The following is a 24122-nucleotide window of genomic DNA, read 5'->3' as shown; positions in this document are numbered from 1 at the left end:
CATTGGGACTCAAACCCAATGTCTTACCAATATAAAGGCATGTTAGGCCATAATAAATTGGGACTCAAACCCAACTCTTATCATTATGGAGCATCAGGACTTGATCCCGATGTCTTATCCTCAATTAATGGCATAATAGGCTAAACAATATTGAGATTCATTCTCAAGCCTTAATTTCAATCACATGCCAAGAAAGTTATACACAACTAATTTGCAACTTAGCAAATTAAATTTGCTTTCTTAAATAAGTGTACAAATCTCAAATCAGCGTAAAGCTTTATTAATTATTTGTAGCATCTATATGAAATACAATTGTTTGTAGTCAGAATATTTCTTCTAAATTCTATTAGAGTTTAAAAGGATCATAAAATCATTGTCTTAATATTTATTGAGTCTCTCTCAAAAATATTGTTGTTTTCGGGGTATACCCTACCTATTGGATTTGATTTAACGCCATGACTTTCATTCACTCAATTCAACCAAACAATTAGTGAATAAATTTATCAAAAGTACATCATATAAGTAACAACACATATATAGTACTAAATACATAAATTCAGCATTTATATTACCTGAAAAGTGACATTATATGTAACAACTTACCAGTTGTAGCTTGTGCATCATTCATATAAAATACTTAAAAATGGTAAATCAGTAGCAAACATCAAGTAGGTCATGGATACTCAAAAATACCTCTTCTAGTAGTCATACTAATCATTGTTTGTTTTCAAATGATACGACCATAAATTATGAAGTATACTTTCTCAATAGTTGGTTTGTTTTCCAAACTTCAAAGAAGTAATTAATCAACCTAGATAAAGATGTGAAGTATTTCTTGTTTTCTTCAAGATGATTTATGCTTTTAATCAGTATGACCAATTTTATTTTATTTTTTATTCCTTTTTTTTGGTACTATATGCAAGTGTAAAAATCCAAAAGGAAAAAAAATATTCATCCAAGTAAAAGAAAATGTTAAAAGCGGCAGGACAGATTGAAGATAGTTAACACATAAATATATATAAGACAATTTATATAAAATATCCTTGGTTACCATGACATGCATCATATCAACAATTAACTGCTACTATGATTTTAACATATAGAACTTCGAAAATTTTATTCCATTCATGTGATATAAAAGATGTAATATTAATATGTGCTTATGCAATACAGGTGTAGTACGAAGTTGTGTGCATATAAGATTTTAAAGGAATGACAAGTATAAGATAATCATACCTTCTTACATTTCATTACTTACCATATGTAGTTTCTCTTTACATTTAACCATGTGATGATATGTATGACTTCAAATTGTAATCTTTCTGGATGTAGGAAAATTTTTGTAGATATATATATATATGTAGGAAAATTTTTGTAGATATATATATATATATAGACAATTGGTTAGAGACTCGTGCTGATAACGTGTTATGAAATAAAAGCAATTTCGTAAAGCATGAACAAGAAATAAAAGCAATTTAGTAAAGCATGAACAAGAAATAAAAGCAACTTAGTAAAACATGAACAAATGAGTTTATTTAGTAAGTATATAATACTATTTTGATATTTTCTGTTTATGTTTTATTGTCTAGTGAGTCGTATTTATTTTGCCATGAATTGAACTAAGGTATTTGTTTCAGAATGGTTCTTTTAAATGTTGCATTTAGTTTTTGACATCTCGTATATTTATATTTGTGCTCATGTCTTTGAAGCATTTGTGCTGGAATCAGAGTGTTTAGTGCACATTTATTTTTAAATTAACCAATGTAGATGATGACTTAAAATATATGTTGGTGGTTATAAAATTAAATAAAGTATGATGATTAGGATATCCACGAGCAAATTACATTTATATATTTATTCCCCGAAAGCCGTGTCGTTAACTCTTTTTTTTTAATTGGTTATATTGTCTTTGTGGAAAAAGAATTTCATGAGCTTAAATAATAAATTTTGTAATTTCAATTTTTCAAATCGTAGACTAGGCCAGCTATGGCCTATGAAGCCAAATCATAAACAAAAGAGCAGGAATAATAGTGATAGTTTAAATTATTGTCAGTGTATAATTTGGCTTTGGAGTTCATTTATAATCAGTGTAAAACGTATTTAAATTACAGCGTATCTTAACTGGTTATGTTAGGTTATTTACTATATTTTCTAGGTTAAAATCAAACTAGGTTTACTATGGGGAATTTCATGTTATATAGGCTTGACATGATGATGTAAAGAAATTATACACATAATGCACGGAACATAAAGATGTTATAACTTGAATAATATCATTATGTGAGATATTCACATCGTCTATATATATTGCAAATCTCCCATAATGCTTTCCACCTATAATAGAACTAAGCTAACGAACCTAATTACCATGTCGTGAAACAAGAAATTGTGGGAACTACTTCTGACAATTAAAATATGAAACCTACAGAATAACTTACGGTTAGGTCTTACTGATTCTTGTGGAGAGGCGTTCAGACTTTTGGAATGTTAGGTAACTCCATCTGCTTCTATTACTTAATGTTTTAGTATTTCAATTTAGCTTTCTTATGGTACTTTCTTTGCTGTGAACTGGTCTATACTGCTTGTGCCATTTATGTGGTACGTACAACAGTTTTTGGCTTTGAAAAGTTTAATGTAAACCGTGCGATCTAGGTTTTCAGGTGTTTATTGGCTATTGTCAAGTAACAATGTTGATTCTTGACTTTTGCTAGTGTTGTAAGCGTTTTGTCATATCTGTATGTGACGTGCAGGATCTTATTTGGCAATATGGGGAATCTTCCTTATTTTTTTGATGAAGTAATGAGTTTTATAGAAAAAGGCATCAAGAAGATGCAAGAAGTACAAGAGAGAGGGAAAGAGTAAGCTTTGATACCCAAAAAAAGAAAAGAAAAAATACTAGGCTAAAGCAAAACAACAACAACAACAATAACGACCCAGTATAATCTCACAAGTGGGGTCTGGGGAGGGTAATATGTACGCAGACCTTACCCCTACCCCGAAGGGTAGAGAGACTGTTTCCAGGAGACCCTCGGCTCAAAAAAGCAATAGGAGATGATATATTAGTGCCATAAAAATGCGTAAAGGGGATCTACAGGGGATAAACACTGCCAACTAAATAACCAAAGGAGACATCTAGACTTAAGTGTGTGTGTTTGAGTTGATATCCCATCAAAACATCTGTGATTCTTGTCCAGACACCCCAAAAGATACAAGCAGGGATCATCTTTTTCAAAAGAAAAGAATATGGGGAAGTTTTGAGCAGGAGGTGCTTCCCGGTCTTTCCTCTCTGACGGCTTTATCAACTTTCCAACCAGACTAGCATTCATATGGGGAGTCTTCCTTCTATTGGTAAAAGTTGAGTTATCAAGATAGCTAAGATTACTATATGTTCCCTAATTGCGGTTCTACCTCAGTAAGAAGTCATTCAGAGCCATTTTACTCCTGATTGTTTCTGTTGCAGAATCCAGTTCTACATGTTCCTCGCAAATTAAAACTGGTTCAAGTGGCTCAAAGTTCTTGTTGGATACTAAAAGCATCTTAGTCCTTTTTGTAGTTGCACCCGTTTTTCCCGGTTACGGAGACATTACTTTCCTTGCTAATTATTGGGCTGCCAAGAAAAGTTGACATTAGTTTCCTTGCTATCTTTTAACCTGCTAATACTTCCGCAGTTCAGATATATGGTGTTCCTTTTCACTCATGTGTTTTACTTTCTCTTATAGCAGTATTTGTCATCTTTGTTTTCTTTTGTATGGACTTGTTTTTTTCTTTCTCGTTCCATTTTTGCCCTCCCTTTTTAAGGAGTGTACCAACTGTGGAAGTGAATATTTTCCTTTTCCTTTTTCCTCGATTCTTGATAAAAAGGTCTAGTAATTGCTGCTGTTTCAGGGACTGGTATAATCTTGAAAAATCTAAACGGGTGAAAGCCTTTCGTTGTGGGGAGTATGATGAATGTATTGAGAAAGCTAAGGCTGCTGCTGCTAACTCTTCAAGAAAGGCTGTCAAATATGCTCGAAGAGAGGATGCCATTATTCATGCTCTAGAGATTGAAAATGCTCGTCTCGGGAAAGACCATCCAAATTTTTTCTCAAGAATAGATAAAGAAGATGGAGAGCATCATACCATGGAAGACTCACATACTTCATCTAATCCTCATGAAGATGGTAAGGATTTAGATGAGGAACTCACTAGTTCAGAAGATAATTCAAATTCTGCTCAAGAATTATCTCAATCTGGTGTATCATTTGAGGCGCCAAATCATGTAATTGCTTCTAATGAGCAACCTGTGTGTGGGAGACGGAGGAGAACACCAAATGACTCAGAGGATGATGGAACTGAGGGAAGTAAGCGCATGAAAGGACTTGATGACCTGGGGATGGGTGTGGTGTCATCTCTGAAAAGGAAGAGATCTCAGGTGGCACATGTTCATGATTTTTTAAAGAGAAAGAACCGTCGCCGACCCTTGACAAAGGTTTTGGAGAGTACAGCAATGGTGTCTGTTCCTATAATGTGTGAACAACTTCCTAGTCCAACTGGCTCTACTCTCGCAGGGGTGTCTGAAAGCAAAGTTCATGGGTTACAATCTATAGAGTCAGGGAAAAGTTCCCCGGCTGTACTCAATAACGACACAGATAATATCTCAGTTACTTGTGGGAATGGGAAACCATTGAATGTATTTGGCTACGCTCATGATTCTTCCCTTGTTAAATGCAAACAGAAAGAGAGTGAAATTTCCAGCATTTTGGGGTTGTCTGAGAATGGCTCTTCTGACAGGTTGTTTGATGTGCCTTTAGTTACAGAAGAGAAGCATTCTGCAGGTATTCATGTGCAGTAGCAGAAATTTCTTTGCATTGTACTGTTTAAAATTTCATTGGAGTAGCAGTGTTATCAAAGGCTCATTTGAGGTCCGCTTAGCACTTAGTTAAAGCTAGGTTGTCCATTTGGCAAGCTTAGGTGGTGCTATAGTGTAGGCGTGAAGGTTCTAAGACGTGTGCCTCGATTCCAATGGGTCTGTCTTTAAGTGGACGATACTAAACAATAAATATATTTGTCAACTGATACATTAATTGTTAAAAAACGAGGTTTAGAACCATGGAATCTTAGGGTGGATAACGTCTGTGCATACTGCATAATATGGTTTAGAAGGTTTATATGCAATAGGATTTCCCTTCCCTTTGGTTATGGAAGACCCAAAACTAATGTGCTCCAGGTCTCATGGAAGCCCCATTGGCCTTTGTTCTTTGGCATAAGACACGACTTAGTTTAAGTGATTTGAAGTGGTAGATTTTGGGTGTGGTAGTTTTGGTGAATCATTCCTCTTAATTTCGCAGTTGGTTTGCATTATAAGAGTTTTAACTTAGAGTGGGACTCTCTCATACTTCCAGTTTTCTTCTCTACTTCATGTTGGGGTTTGTGGCTGAGTTCGGCAGATTAATTAGTAGAAGCACCCATTTCTGTCTCATGTTTTCTCATGACACTCTAATGTGTTATATACAAAACCTGATACACCAGCCTCCGCACGTCTTGGACTTCTTAGATCTCACTCTAGAAAAATTTCTAAACTCTCATTGTCGAACTTGGATTAAGAACTTATCTTCTAATGCAACTGTTCCCAAAAAAAATATTTTTTTCTTTTGATTTGTATTGAGGATACCTTTTCAGTGGGAGAACTTGTCATGACACTTCTTTGTACGTGAATTTGTTTTCAATTTCTTCTCTTATCAACGTTATGGGTTTCTAGTAGCTTTTTCACCAATGATTTCTGAAGTTATGTTAAAAAAGCTTTTCTTCCGCTGTTTATTGTTCCTTTTTCCGGTTTTTTATTTCTGATTTAACATGGTTGCTCTTCTGCTGTCTGATCTATCTATGTCTGCCTTTTCCCCATTGGATTGTTGTTCTTGTTATTTGTGTATGCTGATGTTCTTTATTTCTCCACACAGGCTTGTCTCCTATAATGTCTTGTACATCTCAGAAGGCTAAAGGTGGTGTTGGGGCACAGCCTAGCCAGGGCAGCCAAGTTGAAGCTATGTCGTTTGGGAGTGAGGAGCTTGATGACTCAGACTCTACTAGTTCTGGTAGTGACGATTTCCAATGTTTTAGCCAGAGGATGGAGAAAGGAACTTCAAAGTGGCAGTTGAAAGGAAAGAGGAATTCGAGGCAGACAAGTAAGATTACAAAGAAAGATTCTGTAAAACACAGAGACTTAAAAGATGAATCAAATGTATATTTGACTGCTATGGATCTTGATGCATTCCCTCTTTCTCCAGGTCGTAAAGTTGGTTGCTATAATACTGGTGGTTCCCATGCTTCAGAGAGTTTGACATATCGTTTAAAGTCGAAACCAGCAACAACTACGCCTCAGTCCGAAACAAGATCCATAGTGGATGAGTTGCGAGGTTGGGGCAGGAATGTTTCTCTCAGAGAGGCTCGTATGAAGGGGCCAACAGCTGAGCTGCTAGCTCCCCAGAGGTTGCTACCCTATCGCCAGTCTCGATATACAGTTAACCCCAAGTATGAGTCATCAGATTTTTCTCTTAGGCACCACATAGCTGATTCTTCACTGTATGATGTTAATCTTGAGGTCAAAGCCAGCTATCGTCCACAGCATGTTCCATATATTTCTCTAATGAGCAAATTGAATGGTCAGCCTATCATAGGTCACCCTCTCACAGTTGAAGTCTTGGATGATGGCTTTTGTGATAATCTGCTAGTCAGTGGATCTGAGTGCTATAGCAGCAGCTATGACTTGGATGAGGATCACAGTGAGAACAACTCAGCTTTGCAAGGTGCGGATATGGATTATGAATCCAAGCCAAGTTTGGCGGCCAGGATATCGACTAGGCATCACATGGTGCAACCTCGTGGTTCACCAACTAAGTCACCCAAGACGAGGAAAAACGGCCTCCTTTCAAAGAAGATTAGAAAATTGTCTTCCTTAACTGGTTCTCACCAACAAAATAAAGAGAAGAAACCTGTAGTAGAGAAGCTTAAAGGCCCTGCAGTAGCTTGTGTCCCCCTGAAAATAGTGTTCAGTAGGATAAATGAAGCATTAAATAGCTCAGTACGACCTGCCCACCGTTCTATTATACCAAGCATCGGTTGAATGATGCTCCATTGACCGGAAAGGCCAGAGTAGTGAACTATGAGGATTTGTTCTGTAGGAATTCTGATTTTTAGCAGCCCAGTCTGGGTTCTCGAGTTGAATCTTTTTTGTACAATAACAGGGTGTGATCACCGTTGTGGAAAATGTGGTGCTGGGGGAACTCTGCTGATTGGTTGCTTTGTCTGGTGTATATAATGTAACGTTAGGTGAGGTGTAAAAATGGTGGTCTGATTAGGATTGGTTCAATTTTTCGACTTTGATTTAGAGGGTTAATAACTTTATGCTTTTTATATTTATGGTACAGATTGCACTGGCTACTTCAGTGCATCATTTAAAATCTCTTCCCCGTCTATCTATTTTGTATTTTGAGACGTTGAGAACTGAGCCTCATTTTTGAGAATGAAATCCTAGTTTTGAGATCCTAGTTTGATGTAGAACGAGGAATTTCAAGCGTTGGGGAAGGGACATTCTCATTGCAAGAAGCAATGTCACTTCTATGTGGTGAGATGGTGGCACGTTATGTCATCTGTATGTAGATTGCAACACTTGGAATTCAGTTTTGGATCAACTGGAACTTCTTTAAATTTATGTGAATTTACTTATGTCGCTAGATTGCGTGTGATAATGTTAGTAATGTGTAGCTACATTGCAATTGCAAAGGAGAAATGCGTATGGATTTGAGAACCAGGTTTTGTAGTTGCAATTTCACGATGATATTAGACTAGTTTTCTTCTCTTTGGCAGTAAAAACTAGAAACTCTAATGGGGTCATTTATGATAAATTTGCTTGTAAGTGTTCAAAAGCACTTTTACATTTTTTTTTTTTGGCTTTAAAGTACTTTTAGCAATATCTTAGAGTTTATATAGATAACCTTTTATCCCCCTAGACATCCAAAATTGGATAAGGAGGGGCACAATTGTTTTAGTTCGCTATACCAAACAAAATAAAGTAAATTATTGATTCACACTTTCAAACAAATTAAAAGGAATTAAAAATAATAAATTTATATTAGACTCTCTTTAATAGGCATGACAACTGTTACATATACAATTCCTCCTCCTACCTTTTTTTTTTTAAAATTAATATAAAATAATTAAAGAATTTGTCATCATAAATGACCGTATGTTTGGACTAAATTAATTTCTCTCGAGAGCGTTTATACGTGAAAGAAAAAATGAAAAAGATAGAGCAAAGATCACTTCTAGCCCGCGATCAAAATTATTTATATATAGTAATCGCAAAAATGTATAAAATTTACTATATATTTTACATATATAGCGGCTATATATTGTCATTTTTACAAGGAGAAAATGGGCCATTTCCGTAAATTCAAATGTTCAGGCCCGTCCAATTCCTTGCCTAAGGGCTTTTAGATGCCAATATATAATGCAAAATTTACACACTTTTGCGATCTTAAGTTCACAACATCTTCCTCTACCGCCGTCAAAGCAAAACCCTAGGCTCTCAGTTAGTGGAAATGACAACAGTTCCAGGGCAACTTGTATGGGAGATCGTGAAGAAAAACAACTCCTTTTTGGTTAAGGAGTTCGGTAATGGTACCGCCGGTGTTGTTTTCAGCAAAGAACCTAACAATCTTTACAACCTTCACTCTTACAAACACTCTGGTTAGTCCCCTTACATTTGTACCTCTTAAAATTGTCTAATTGCTTTTATAGATCAGGATTTTGTTTCGTTGATTCCAATCCGTTAAAATTATCTATTGATTGATGGTTTACATGCAATTTGTCATATGTCGTTCGAATGTTATTTAGGATTTTCATAGTGTACACATTTGGTTTTTTAATTGAAGTTGAGGTCTGTCATGTTTGGTATTGTTTTTAATTGTGGAAAGGTTTGCTTAATTCACAGCTTGTTTGGATTATTGTTGCATATTTGGCATGGGTTAAATTAACGTGAAGTGAATTTTGTTTTATGGTGTTATGATTGTTTAGGCCTAGCAAACAAGAAAACTGTGACTATCCAGGCTGAGGGGAAAGATAAGTCTGTGTTGCTTGCCACATCGAAGACCAAGAAGCAAAACAAGCCTTCAACTTTGCTGAACAAATCTGTGATGAAGAAGGAATTCCGCAGAATGACCAAGGCTGTAACCAACCAGGTTGGTTTCCCTTGATTATTTGCTATGTAATTGTTTGTAGCCAAACAGCATTATGGTGACTTTGTATCCTTGCAGTGTTTGTCATCAAATCAAATTTCGATAGCTTCTCTATTTTTGTGCTTACAGAGATGTGTTAGGATTTCTCACCTTCATAATTTTGAGGTTGAATTTTTCTCCAGAATCTGTCATTGTCCTTTTTATTAAGGTTAAGGGTTTTATGTGTTTGGACTTTGGATTGCGTATTATTTTGATTATTTAGAGTCTACACCCTTGAATTAATATAAATCGTTGATAATAGTCACATTTGAAGTAATGGTTGGTTAGCTTTGAGAATTAGTTACGTTGATAATAGTCACATTTGAAGTAAGGGTTGGTTAGCTTTGAGAATTAGTTATCTTTTTTATATAGTGCCTGATGGACTATTTTGGTTATTTGAAGTGATCAGATGAATAGTCCAAACCAAATAGGTTGTCAGGGTCTATATTTGGAATAAAGACAGTAGTACTACATTATGATGAGTTGCTATTGTTCTCTTGCGTTTGCCTTTTTCTTTGGAGATATATTTAAAATGTTAATTTATCAGGGTTTTCCCATTATGCCTTCTGATGTGTTAGTTGCTAGTTCTCAGTTCTTGCTGTATTCCACGAGTTGTTAAGGTTTTCTGGAGATTACTTCTGGCGAATACTTCTGAATACTAATATTGATGTCCTGTTAAATAATGTAGCAGTTGCTTTGTTTGAAGTAATGGTTGGTTGTTAGCTTTGAGAATTAGTTCTTTTGTCAAGGATCCATATGCAGACTGCACATGAATCATTTTGACTGAGTTGTTATTCTTTCCCATTTGCCTTCAATTTTCTTGGGAGATACTTGTGTAATATTTTATCTGCCAAGGTTTTTCTCATTGTTATGTCTGTCACATTATGTTTTTTAATCCTATTTTCTAGTCTGTTCTTACTGTATTGCATGAGTTAGCTTTTCCATAGGTTACTTCTAGTAACTACTTCTGAACATTAATTTGTCTTTGTTAAATAGTTATCTCAGCCTTGTCTATTTTCACATTTTGTATGAAGATATTTAACATAGCTAATTATACAGGTTGCAGACAACTACTACAGGCCAGATCTGAAGAAGGCAGCCCTTGCAAGGCTGAGTGCCGTGAACAGGAGTCTCAAGGTTGCCAAGTCAGGTGTTAAGAAGAAGAACAGGCAGGCTTAAGACTTCATGCTAGGAAATGCTATGGCGTGTGACTTGCAACGCATGGTCCTTTAAGTACCAAAGTTTTGTGTTTGAATTTTATCTTATATTTCTTTCTGAGGTAGCTATTGGCAAGAACACTGTTTTTCTAGTTTTGACTCTTGAGCAAATATTGGCTTCCTTTATCAGTTTAAAAAGATTATTAACATTAATGTATGGACATGGGGCATTATAAATGCGCGTCACTTCCATTTGCGTGGTTATTTTTATTTATTGCATCTGGTATAATTTTTTGCATGTCCTTGAGTAAAAATAGCTAAATTGCAGGTTTTAAATCTATATGTTTTAGTATTATTTTATGTGAATAAAGCACCAAAATGCGAATATTGTTATGAAATAAAAGCAATTTAGTGAAGCATGAACAAGAAATAAAAGCAATTTAGTAAAGCATGAACAAGAAATAAAAGTAACTTAGTAAAACATGAACAAGAATAGAGATAGAGAGAAGGAAGAGATTTTCTTCTTCAATTGTGTGTATTTTGCTATCTATTACAAAGCCTTTATATAGGCATGAAAAGTGAAGAAAATATGTCATGAAACATAGAAAATATGTCATTGAATATGTCATTAACCATTTGAGAGAAAGATCATGGAGGAAGAGTAGACATCCACCATATTTTGATTTTATCATAACACTCCCCCTTGGATGTCCATAAATAATGTGCCTCGTTAAAACCTTATTAGGAAAAAAACCCTATGAGAAAAAAAAAATCCTAATGAAGAAAAAAGAGTACACATATTTAGAAATACGCCTTTTGGTTGCCTCGTTAAAAACCTTGCAAGGAAAACCAATGGGACAAAACCTTGAAAGGGAAAAAGAGTACAACGCGTATTAACTCCCCCTGATGAGATCATCAGTTCACATCGTTGAGCCTTCGTATCCCAATCTTGTACACTAGTTTCTTGAAGGTTGACGCCGGTAGATATTTGGTGAACAAATCAGCCATATTATCACTTGAACGGATCCGTTGCACATTAATATCACCATTCTTTTGAAGATCATGTGTGAACAATAATTTAGGTGAAATGTGCTTTGTCCTAACTCCTTTATGAATCCTCCCTTTAATTGGGCTATGCATGTTGTATTTTCTTCATACAAAACTGTGGGTAGTTTATCACACTTCAAACCACATTTGTCTCGAATAAGATGTATAGTAGACCTCAACCATACACATTCTCGACTTGCTTCATGAATAGCAATTATCTCAGCATGATTAGAAGAAATAGCCACGATTGATTGCTTAGTCGATCGCCAAGATATGACAGTGCCTCCACATGTAAACACATAGCATGTTTGAGATCAAGCCTTGTGTGTGTCAGATAAATATTCTACATCGGCATAACCAACAAGATCGGGATTGCAATCATTGCCATAAAATAAGCCCACATTGGTAGTCCCTTTTAGATAACACAATATGTGTTTGATTTCACTCCAATGTCTCCTTGTAGGAGCAGAGCTATATCTTGCTAAGACATTAACTGAAAACGTTATGTCACGCCTTGTAGTGTTAGAAAAATACATTAGTGCATCAATTGCACTAAGATATGGTACTTCAGGACCAACAAGTTCTTCATTATTTTCATGAAGTCGGAATGGATCTTTATTTATATCGAGTGATCTCACAACCATCGGGGTACTAAATGGATGTGCTTTATCCATATAAAATTGCTTTAAAATCTTTTTAGTGTATGCTGATTGATTGATAAAAATTTCATCTTTCATATACTCAATTTGTAGACCAAGACAAAAAGTCTTTCCAAAATTTTTCATTTCAAATTCTTTCTTTAAACAGTCTACTGCTTTAGGAAGCTGCCTGGGAGTTGTAATGATATTTGAATCATCAACATACACAGAGATTATAACAAATTCAAATCCAGATCTTTTTATAAAGATACAAGGACAATTGAATCATTATTGTACCCTTCTTTCAATAGGTACTCACACAGGCAATTATACCACATGCGCCCTGATTGTTTCAATTCGTATAAGAATTTTTGAAGCTTTATTTAATAAATTTCTTGGAAACATTAATATGCTTCAAAACAATTTTAATCCTTCAATAATTTCCATGATACGCATATCAAGTTTTCATGTATTGCCAGATTAAAACCTGAAATGATTATATCCGCCATAAGAGAACATGTCTCCATATAATCAATGTGAGGATATTCACTATTTTCTTGTGTCACAAGTCGTCTGTTTGTCTATCGACTTGAACTTTTTGCACAAGAATACATTTATACCTCCATTGGCTTTATACTTTCATGTGTTGGGACTATCCACGCAACTTCACATTTTTTCAAGTGAAGTCAATTTTCATTGCTTATTTTTCATTTGGCCAATCATTTATGTGTCCAAATTTCATGACAGATTTGAGCTCAAGATCCTCGTCAATATTAATAATATTGAGCGCTACATTATGTTAACAATATCATCGACGATCACTTTACATCAGTTCCATTATTACCTAATAAAGACATAACTTATTGAGATCTTTTTATCTCATTATTTTCAGGTACCTGAGCCTCTCCCATGAGGTCTTATGAAGTGTTATGTCGTGGTGCTCTTCTAGGGCACTTGCCTCCTTATTATGACTATTTTGAATATTTGCCCCTCTCCTTCTTCAAGGAGTTTTATCTTTGGAACCGATTGGTCTGTTACACTTCATACGTGCCATAGACTTTGTCCCTCATAGACTTTATTCTATTTGGAGCATTAGCAGCTGAAATATGACATTTAGCTTTGGGTCAGCAAATGCGTCTGACAATAATTTGTAAATGAATTATCACTTGAACTTCAAGTTCATATTTTCTTGTACGAGGATCTATATGTATTCATAATAATTCATTTCACGTATCACTTTCTCAGCTGCCCATTTTCTCCCCCTAATGTTGGGATCACCAATACATTTCCCAACCTTCTTTGGGAACTCATCTTTGTGCATTTTGGTGGCATAATTAAATCATATAGCACATCCATATTTCTATATAGAAATTATTTGGTTCCTGACCCTGAACCGATTGTGATAGGGAGAAATTTTTATAACTTGGCTAGATGCGTACAAGTGCTGCTGTATATTAAATAATAAATCTCATACCAAATTTCGTTTTTGGGAGTTTTGTTCTCATAACCAATGATTTAGCTATAATTGGAGGCATACAATTTCTGCTAAACCAACTTGGATTTAAACCAGTATTATTAAGATAAATCATCATAATTTATATTCTGGAATTGTGCTCTAATAATTTGAGCAAGCAATCTTGCAAAAACCAAACTGCAAGTTGATAACAAATGCACATGTGACCATAAAATAGATGCATCTATTAAAATCATATAATAGTAAATGGTTCACATGGCAGGTGACTGGGCCCATATATATATCACCTTTTATTCCTTCCAGAAATCAAAGGATTCAATCCCAACCTTTAACTGATATATCATGAGAATAAGCAGCACAAGAGAATTCTTGAAGAATCTTCTATTCTTCAATATATGTCAATGTAATTCTTAATTAATTTTTCGCATCATAATTGAACCGAGATGGTCAACCGGTCATGCCAATTAATATTTGTTTTAGTAAACCTCTAGTTTACTTGTGGCATATGATTCCAGCATCATGCTTATTTATGTGTAGTACAAATAGAAAGAAGATCGGGTAACCTTTCATATTTACCCGGTATGATTATAGAAATATGAAGATATTCAATCTTCCTTTCATTTATAGTCTCAATATGTCAATCACTTTGACTTATATAGTTGAAACTCAAAAAGTTTCTTTTGAGACTTTACAATATCAATGTCATGAATAAGTTTATTCATCCGGGTAGTAACAAATTAGTTTTTCCGGAGTTCTTAACAACTTTTGTACTACAAGATCTTTTATCATACCATTCATATGGTAAATGTCTCCTTCACGGAGAAAATTATATCATAATAAATTGTCATGGTCAAAATCATCATAAGCAAAATCATTTCTTGCTTTAACTTTGCCTTTAATAACTTTTATAAGGCATGACAAAATAATATTTGGCATATCACATGTACACGACAATTTACATATTCATGTAACCACACAATAATATTTATTCTCTTTATTTTTCTCAAACCTCCCTTAGAGGTGAGTTGTGTGATATTCATATAATCATGAATTGCATGTCTTTATTCTTTTATCACATATTGCCACATTCAACTTTAGGAATGGGTTTGCATTCTCAATGCTTATCACACGTCACATTCTCTTCAAGGAATGGATCATAATCAGCGACATGCTTTATTATTTTCATACCAATTTGATGGTAAACATTGCCTTCACATTCACTACAAGAATGGAGCAAATCAAGTGGGACAATTTTTATGCCTTTTCATGAAAAATTTATTATTTTTCTTTAGTCATCATTATATCATCAATATGGTACATTGGGACTCAAACCCAATGTCTTACCAATATAAAGGCATGTTAGGCCATAATAAATTGGGACTCAAACCCAACTCTTATCATTATGGAGCATCAGGACTTGATCCCGATGTCTTATCCTCAATTAATGGCATAATAGGCTAAACAATATTGAGATTCATTCTCAAGCCTTAATTTCAATCACATGCCAAGAAAGTTATACACAACTAATTTGCAACTTAGCAAATTAAATTTGCTTTCTTAAATAAGTGTACAAATCTCAAATCAGCGTAAAGCTTTATTAATTATTTGTAGCATCTATATAAAATACAATTGTTTGTAGTCAGAATATTTCTTCTAAATTCTATTAGAGTTTAAAAGGATCATAAAATCATTATCTTAATATTTATTGAGTCTCTCTAAAAAATATTGTTGTTTTCGGGGTATACCCTACCTATTGGATTTGATTTAACGCCATGACTTTCATTCACTCAATTCAACCAAACAATTAGTGAATAAATTTATCAAAAGTACATCATATAGGTAACAACACATATATAGTATTAATACATAAATTCAGCATTTATATTACCTGAAAAGTGACATTATATGTAACAACTTACCAGTTGTAGCTTGTGCATCATTCATATAAAATACTTAAAAATGGTAAATCAGTAGCAAACATCAAGTAGGTCATGGATACTCAAAAATACCTCTTCTAGTAGTCATACTAATCATTGTTTGCTTTCAAATGATACGACCATAAATTATGAAGTATACTTTCTCAATAGCTGGTTTGTTTTCCAAACTTCAAAGAAGTAATTAATCAACCTAGATAAAGATGTGAAGTATTTCTTGTTTTCTTCAAGATGATTTATGCTTTTAATCAGTATGACCAATTTTATTTTATTTTTTATTCCTTTTTTTTGGTACTATATGCAAGTGTAAAAATCCAAAAGGAAAAAAATATTCATCCAAGTAAAAGAAAATGTTAAAAGCGGCAGGACAGATTGAAGATAGTTAACACATAAATATGCATAAGACAATTTATATAAAATATCCTTGGTTACCATGACATGCATCATATCAACAATTAACTGCTACTATGATTTTCACATATAGAACTTCGAAAATTTTATTCCATTCATGTGATATAAAAGATGTAATATTAATATGTGCTTATGCAATACAGGTGTAGTACGAAGTTGTGTGCATATGAGATTTTAAAGGAATGACAAGTATAAGATAATCATACCTTCTTACATTTCATTACTTACCATATGTAGTTTCTCTTTACATTTAACCATGTGATGATATGTATGGCTTCAAATTGTAATCTTTCTGGATGTAGGAAAATTTTTGTAGATATATATATATATATAGACAATTGGTTAGAGACTCGTGCTGATAACGTGTTATGAAATAAAAGCAATTTCGTAAAGCATGAACAAGAAATAAAAGCAATTTAGTAAAGCATGAACAAGAAATAAAAGCAACTTAGTAAAACATGAACAAGAATAGAGATAGAGAGAAGGAAGAGATTTTCTTCTTCAATTGTGTGTATTTTCCTATCTATTACAAAGCCTTTATATAGACATGAAAAGTGAAGAAAATATGTCATAGAATATGTCATGGAACATAGAAAATATATCATTGAATATGTCATTAACCATTTGAGAGAAAGATCATGGAGGAAGAGTAGACATCCACCATATTTTGATTTTATCATAACAAATATGAATTATTCATTGCGCTTGTTTGGGGTTGAAAGAGTCCAACTTCTGTTGCCCATTGATAAAATAAGTCTGATTGGTAAACTATCAGAATCATGTCTTGAGATAAAATGAATGATTAATGCCAGTATGTTCTCAGGTTTAGGGAGGTTGATACTATTCAAACTAAAAGGATGGGGCAGGCTAAGCAAATGATATCGTCATTTTGCAGTAAATCAAAAAGGTCGCAGCGAGGACTGAATTTTTTTTTCGTTTTTAATGATTTGGAACTTTTGGATTATGTGATGGAGTGATTGACATGTTTATGGCTGGTTTGCTAAAAACAGCCCCTGTTGTCAGTCTTGTATTTAGAAGTTGGTTACTTCTAATCTAAACTTTATAATTCAAAGTTATAATTGGGACTAGGCTAATAATGTTTCGCCTTGGGTTGTTAGTGATTTATGTAATTTCCACACTATATTCTATGGCATTATTATGGGTTATTATTATTGTTTTTCTATGGCATTATTACGGGTTATTATTATTATTTTTACATTTATTTTCTATTTCTTACGATACTGATATTATTTCTCCGGCTTCTGTTGCTATGACTGATCTATTGTCTGTTATTTATTTTCTTCTTCTTAAATCAAGGGTCTTTCGGAAATAGCCCCTCTATCCCTCCGGAGTAGGGTTAAGGTCTGCGTACACTCTACCCTCCCCTAAGGGTAGGGGTGTTCACAAAAACCCAAAAAACCGAACCAAACCGAAAACCAAACCAAACCGACCAAAAAAACCGATACTTTTTGGTTTGGTTTGGTTTTGGTTTTGAAATTTAAAAACCGATCAAATTTGGTTTGGTTTTGATTTTAATCAGAAAAAAATCGAACCAAACCGACTATTTCAAATTTATTATTACACCTATATATATGTATATTATTATACAAAGTTTCAAAAAATTTATGGTAAATGTTAATAGTTTGCACTTTTAATATAGTTATTTACCTTTACATTCTAGTTTGATTGGTAGTTTTCTTTTGTTTAGTGTAAGAATCCATTTCGTGTTAAAAATAACATATTTTTAATTGAGTCCTTAAATTATTCATCACTATTTGATTCAATTATCATCAATATATTTTGGTAAATAATAGATTTCTCAAAGGGCAATTGATTTGATAGTGTTACATTGAAAATGTGGTCGCCAGAATATGTGTTTGGTAGTGTATGTCTTATATTTAAGAAAAAACCGACAAATAACCGAAAAAACCGAAAAACCGACATAAATCGAATCGAGAAAAACTGACTTAATTGGTTTAGTTTGGTTCTAATATTTGAAAAACGACTTACTTGGTTTGATTTCTTTTTAGGGAAAAACTGATCCAAACCGGACCATGAACACCCCTACCTATGGGTGTCTAACGGGTGGGTCTGGCCGGGCCGAACTGGGTAGGAAAATTTAAGAACCGAACGGGTTGGGGTCCGGGCCGGTTACGGGTTGGGACTTACCGGGTTTAATGGATTCGGGTTCATCCGGGTAAAAAATGAACTGTAAGGGTTACGGGTACAAGGGGCCGGGCCGGGTTAGTGTATTTTTTTTTGTTTGTATTTTGTATAACTATTGTAAGTTATATTAATATAAAGTAAAAATATAAAGAATACAATGAAGATGAGAAAAACTTGCACTTATAAATTGCAAGTGCTACATTTATTTCAAAATTACAAAATTGAAGTTTGCATTTAATAAGTAAATTAATAAAAAAAGAGAAACTAAATTTTCATGCATAATAATACTTCAAATTAATCTAACAAACTAAAACATTAAGCATAAATACGTCTAATAATTTTAAAATAACACAAATTGTCTCAAATCAACTTAAATACGAATTTCCGGAGGACGCGCTCAAGACAACTCTTCATATGCCTCCTTAAACTGCCTGTGCCACACTTTGGGCGAAGATTTAAGACTCGACCACGGTTGCAGTTATCATGGGCTGCCCAATCAACAATTTAAAAAAGAAAAAAGAAAAAGAAAGAAACTAGCCGTTAACCGGTCTGGGCCGGGACGGTTTAACCGGTTCTACAGTATTTCTGTTGACCGGTCCGGTTAACCGGTTGAAAATAGGTGAATGGACCAAACCCCCCTACCCCTTTAACCCAGCCCCACCCAGCCCCCTTGTATCGGTCCGGGCCGGTCCGAAAACGGATTGACCTGGCCTGTTAGACACCTCTACTCTCCCCAGACCCCACTTCTAAAATTTTATTGGGTTGTTATTGTTATTATCACCCGTGCAAAGTTAGCACGGGGTATTGTAGGATAAACTACTTTACACTGTAGGTTTTCTCCCTATCAGTAATTTTCAAAGTAACTGTCAGGGAAGGAGAGGATGCTAGGCAGTAACTTTAGTTTATTTATCTAACCTGGATGAGAAAGCCGAGTACGCCCCAAGTGTTTGGAGACCTCTGTTACTTAAATAAAAAAAGAAGAAGAAACGATGGTAAATAATTCAAAGAGAAAAGTGTTGATCTTTTTGGCTCCAAAATATCCTTTTTGATAAGGAAACTTCATGATTAGGAAATTGTAATTCCTTGAGTAGTAGTTTTGTTTTGATTTGACAGTTGGCCACTGGAAGAAATCCAAACAAAGTCCAAACGTGCAGAGAACCTAATATTAGTATATTAGATCCGTCACTTCAAGGTTGTTAACAACGATTCCTCATTAAAGAAAATAAGAGATACGAGAAGTTTAAGTTTTTGTAGTTGAAACGTTCCGCGAGGGTTGACTGAGTTGGTTGGGTGAGTGATTTCTCACATGGAAGACATGTGATCGATTTCTCTCACCAGCTGTCTCCAAGCTCGTTGCGCCAGACTTATCTGATGCGGTTTACGTTTTTGGTGTGATTTGCGAGCTATTGCAAGCAAGAAACTAATGACTACATCAAAACATGAGTACCTCTACCTTCCGTCCGAGAATAATGAACACCAATTTAACACGCTTTTACCAACCTGGGCATTTGACTAGTAGCAAAAGTCACCTGCAGAATATTTTGAAAAGTATATTGTTGCTTATTCCTTGCTGCATACGCCCTGTTATTGCATTTTCTTTCGTATAAAAGTGGCTAACAATACCATTATTCTCAATTATAAACAACATAAATGATCTCATTCTAGGAATCAGTTGATGAAAAGGAATTCAATTCCCAAAAGACCAGCTGCTTCATGCAGCAAAGAGAAGCAAATTATGAAGAGCGATGAAACTGCAGCAAAGCGTGGAAGTTTCAACCGCTGCTTCTCTTTCATGGAAATCTCAATTGATCCTGGAATGAAGTCGTTGAAACATGTCGATTCAAAGAAGTTCAAGGAAGAAATCAAGAAATGGGCTAAAACCGTAGTCACTTATGCCCGCCAAGTCAGTGACCGTTTTGGGAGCTCTCGTAGTAGTTGATACAACAGTTAAATATTAACAAGTTGATCAACATCTCTTCTACCAAATCAGGCAGAGTACTGTTTGAGAGATCTCGTCAAATAAGGTATGCGAGGAAACAGCTGCCTCGTCTGCTCTCTGCCATATGCCAAAATCAAAGAGCAGCACAACAGAAAAACAAATTAAGCAGAGAATGCTTTGAACCATAAATGCAGCGACCCAATAAAGATCCAAGAGGCTGCGGGGTGTATATAACGTTTCCCTTTTGACCGTCCATTTCGCTGTATATAATTTGCTAGATACAAACATGGACTCTATTCTGTAGCAACTTTATGCAAATTTGCGTTTTTCCTTTTTAGGAGTCAAATGGCATTTTCGTGCGAAACTGGATCAGATGAAATGTCATAGCGATTGTATTCCACAAACATACATTTAGGAGGCTGTTTTCGGTTTTTGTTTCTTCTGTTGCTTGTCCTTTATATTTTGAGGGCAAAGACCCTATGTCAGCGATTATAAGAGAAATACACTCGTTTTTGTTTCTTCTGTTGCTTGTCCTTCACCTCTCTTTCTTTGTCTCTCTTTGATATTTCTGGGGTTCAGGTTGAGTTTGTTGAATTTGGCAAAACATTTTGTCCCACATCGGTGGGAAAAGAAGGGTTGGAGGGATTTTCCCCCTATAAAAGAAGGCTTAATGTTTAGGATTTATACAAATGCCTTAAACAGATGAGAAGACAAATGAGAGGTATGTATAAATCCTAAACATTAAGCTTTCTTTTATAGGGGGAAAATCCCCCCAACCCTTCTTTTTGGCCTGCTGGTTTCTATTGATTCAAGTTGTTGTTGAGGTTCCTGAGTTGGAATCTCCTCTACTGGCTCTCCTTCCAGAGGGTAATCTTCATTTGTTTCCTCCTCTGCTTCTTGTGTAGGAAAAATAAATTTTCCCTCAAACTCCACCTGCTTAGAAGCACCTTCATTTTGTTTGGTATCTTCTGTTACCTTATTTACCATAGCAGATTCATCAAAGGTAACATCCCTGCTGAATATTACTTTCTTTGTCATAGGACACCATAAGCGATATCCTTTGACTCCAGAAGTAATTCCCATAAAAATAGCCTTCTTTGCCCTTGGATCCAATTTTGACTCCGTCACATGATAATATGCAGTTGAGCCAAACACGTGCAAAGAGTTATAATCTACAGCAGGTTTTCCGTACCATTTTTCAAATGGTGTTTTGCCATCAATAGCAGCAGATGGTAGACGATTAATGAGGTGGCATGCATATGTAATTGCCTCAAGCCCAAAATTCTTTGCCCAAGCCAGCATTGGACAACATACACCGTACCTTCTCCAGCAAGGTCCGGTTCATACGTTCTGCCACTCCATTTTGTTGTGGTGTATGTCTAACAGTGAAGTGTCGGACGATGCCATCATTTTCACAGACCTTATTGAAATGATCATTTTTGTATTCACCTCCATTGTCTGTGCGAATACACTTGATCCTCTTGCCTGTTTGATTCTCCACCATCGTCTTCCATTTGAGAAAAATTCCCAACACTTCATCTTTGCTCTTCATTGTATACACCCATACTCTTCGGGAAAAATCATCAACAAAGGTTACAAAATAGTGCTTCCCACCCAATGAAGGTGTTTTGGAAGGACCCCAAACATCAGAGTGTACATAATCCAAAATGCCTTTAGTATTATGGATCGCTGTACCAAATTTAACCCTTGTCTGTTTCCCTTTAACACAATGCTCACAAAACTCCAAGTTGCAAGCCTTTACTCCTTTTAACAATCCTTGATCTGATAGAGTTTTCAAGGATTTTCCTCCAGCATGTCCCAAGCGCATGTGCCATAGCTTGGTTGCTTCTGCCTCTTTGTCGTCACTGGATGTCACTGTCGCTGTCCCAATAACTGTACTGCCACGATAGCGGTACATATTATTATTCTTCCGATTAGCCTTCATTACCACTAGTGCACCGGAGCATACTCTCATCACTCCATTTTCTGCAATGATTTTGAACCCTTTTGATTCTAGGGCTCCTACAGAGATGAGATTCTTCTTCAAATCCGGTACAAATCGAACATCTGTTAATGTTCTGATCATTCCATCATGGTTCCTTAATCGTATTGAACCAATGCCATATGAGGTAAGAGGGCTGTTATCCGCTGTGTGGATGACTCCATATTCTCCTTCTTGAAATTCCACGAACCAGTCCCTGTTGGGACACATATGATAGCTACAAGCCGAGTCCATCAACCATATGTCTGATGATGTTGATGACTCTGTTGTAACTAATGAGAAGTCTGAATCATCACAATCAGCTACATTTGAATCCATAATGGCCTTTCCATTGTTATGTTTGGCCTTATTCTTCAACTTCGGACAGTCTTTCTTCCAGTGCCCTTTTTCTCGACAAAAGGCACATTCATCTTTGCTGGGTCTGGATCTTGACTTGGATCTTCCCTTCTTTGTCCTCGTTTGACTTTGAGGACGACCCCTCACAAACAGTGCTTCTCCTTCTCCGCCCTTCTGTTTTTCTCGCTTTCTTTGTTCATAGCTGTACAAAGCCGAACAAACTTCTCTGAGAGAAACTTCGTCATTTCCATGGAGTAGAGTAGTTTCAAGGTGCTCGTACTCATCAGGAAGTGACGCCAACAACATCAAGGCCAAGTCACCATCATCATAAGTTGTATCCATATTTTGCAAATCTGTGACCAACTTATTGAAACTGGTGATATGTTCATTCATCGTGGTACCAGGAACATAGGTGAAGTGAAACAGTCTCTTCTTCATGTACAATTTATTTTGACTGTTTTTCTTCAAAAATTTATCCTCCAGTGCTTTCCATAATTTACTTGCAGAAGTTTCCTTTGTGTATGGATATTTCTGCTCTCTAGCAAGGTAGGATCGAATGGTACCGCAAGCAACACGATTGATAATTCTCCAATCTTCTTCTCCAATAGCATCTGGTCTCTTTTCTTCAATAGCAAGATCTAGCCCTTGTTGAAAAAGGACATCTAGAACCTCGCCTTGCCACATCCCAAAATGTCCGGACCCGTCAAATATTTCTACCGCAAATTTCGCATTTGACACAATTCTTGTCATAAGCGAAGATGCCAATGATGACGTATTGTTGACACTTGATGTAGATTCTTCTTGTTTATTGTCTCCCATCTTTGACACAAATATTATTTAATAGCTGACGACACAAATCAAGATTATTTCCTTTCTGGTGTGGAAGATCAGACTAAGCTGCAACCACAGAGCATACTAAGACAGAATCTTGACACAGTTACCAAGATAAATCTTTTCTGATGTGGAAGATCAGACTATGCTGCAACCACAGAGCATACTAAGACAGTACCTTGGCTCTGATACCAATTGTTGCGGAAGCCAAATGTATATAGTGTGAATAAGTCACAACTACTATACCAAAAATTATGACAGCCACCAAATAATAAATAAGACAATAAAGCAACAATAAAGGGAACACCAGAATTTACGAGGTTCGGCTAATTTTGCCTACTCCTCGGACACAACCAATATTTTATTTCACTCCAAAAATACAAGTGAAATAATACTAAAGAGAGAAATACAAATGCCTAAAACAGATGAGAAGGCAAATGAGAGGAGATTCCAACTCAGGAATCTCAACAACAACTTGAATCAATAGCAACCAGCAGGCCAAAAAGAACAATAACGAAACCTGTTCGTCTCATAGAGACGGTTGCTTGTGCAACCTCAATTGTAGCTGATGATGTTCCTACTACTTATAAAGACGCTGTCCAAAGTTCAGAAGAAGATAAGTGGAGGATTGCCATGAATGATGAAATACAGTCCCTTCATCAGAATCATACATGGAGATTGGCCAATCTCCCGAAGGGAAAGAAAGCAATTGGGTGCAAATGGGTATTTGCAAAGAAAGAAGGATTTCCTAACCAAGTAGATGTTCGCTACAAAGCAAGATTGGTGGCCAAAGGATATGCTCAAAAGGAGGGAATTGATTACAATGAAGTGTTTTCTCCAGTTGTAAAACATTCCTCCATTAGAATTATGTTGGCTTTGGTAGCACAATTGGATTTGGAACTAGTTCAGATGGATGTAAAAACTGCGTTTTTA

General features: G+C 35.4%; 2 protein-coding genes across 3 annotated transcripts; both read left to right on the top strand.

Moving 5' to 3' along the window:
- The first annotated feature begins 2581 nt into the window (after nt 1-2581).
- Nucleotides 2582-7539, top strand: LOC138868194 (uncharacterized protein At1g51745-like). Of its 2 annotated transcripts, XM_070171314.1 has the most exons (4): nt 2582-2601; nt 3889-4817; nt 5940-6164; nt 6267-7539. In XM_070171314.1, exons 1-4 carry the CDS (start codon nt 2597-2599, stop codon nt 7100-7102), a joined length of 1995 nt encoding a protein of 664 aa, XP_070027415.1. In that variant the 5' UTR covers nt 2582-2596; the 3' UTR covers nt 7103-7539. The 2 variants fall into 2 exon arrangements, with proteins under 2 accessions (XP_070027415.1, XP_070027414.1); XM_070171313.1 differs by lacking the exon at nt 2582-2601 and having other exon boundaries at nt 2948-4817.
- Nucleotides 7540-8414: 875 nt separating this feature from the next.
- On the top strand, nt 8415-10663 carry LOC138888774 (large ribosomal subunit protein eL28z-like). Its single transcript, XM_070171312.1, has 3 exons — nt 8415-8727; nt 9055-9218; nt 10314-10663. The coding sequence occupies exons 1-3, from the start codon at nt 8580-8582 to the stop codon at nt 10431-10433; spliced, it is 432 nt and encodes a 143-aa protein (XP_070027413.1). The 5' UTR covers nt 8415-8579; the 3' UTR covers nt 10434-10663.
- Nucleotides 10664-24122: the final 13459 nt, after the last annotated feature.

This window comes from Nicotiana sylvestris, chromosome 3 (assembly GCF_000393655.2).
Source record: "Nicotiana sylvestris chromosome 3, ASM39365v2, whole genome shotgun sequence".
Taxonomy (NCBI): Eukaryota; Viridiplantae; Streptophyta; class Magnoliopsida; order Solanales; family Solanaceae; genus Nicotiana; species Nicotiana sylvestris.
Note: the sequence above shows the minus strand (reverse complement) of the source record. Positions and strands in the feature narration are given on the sequence as shown.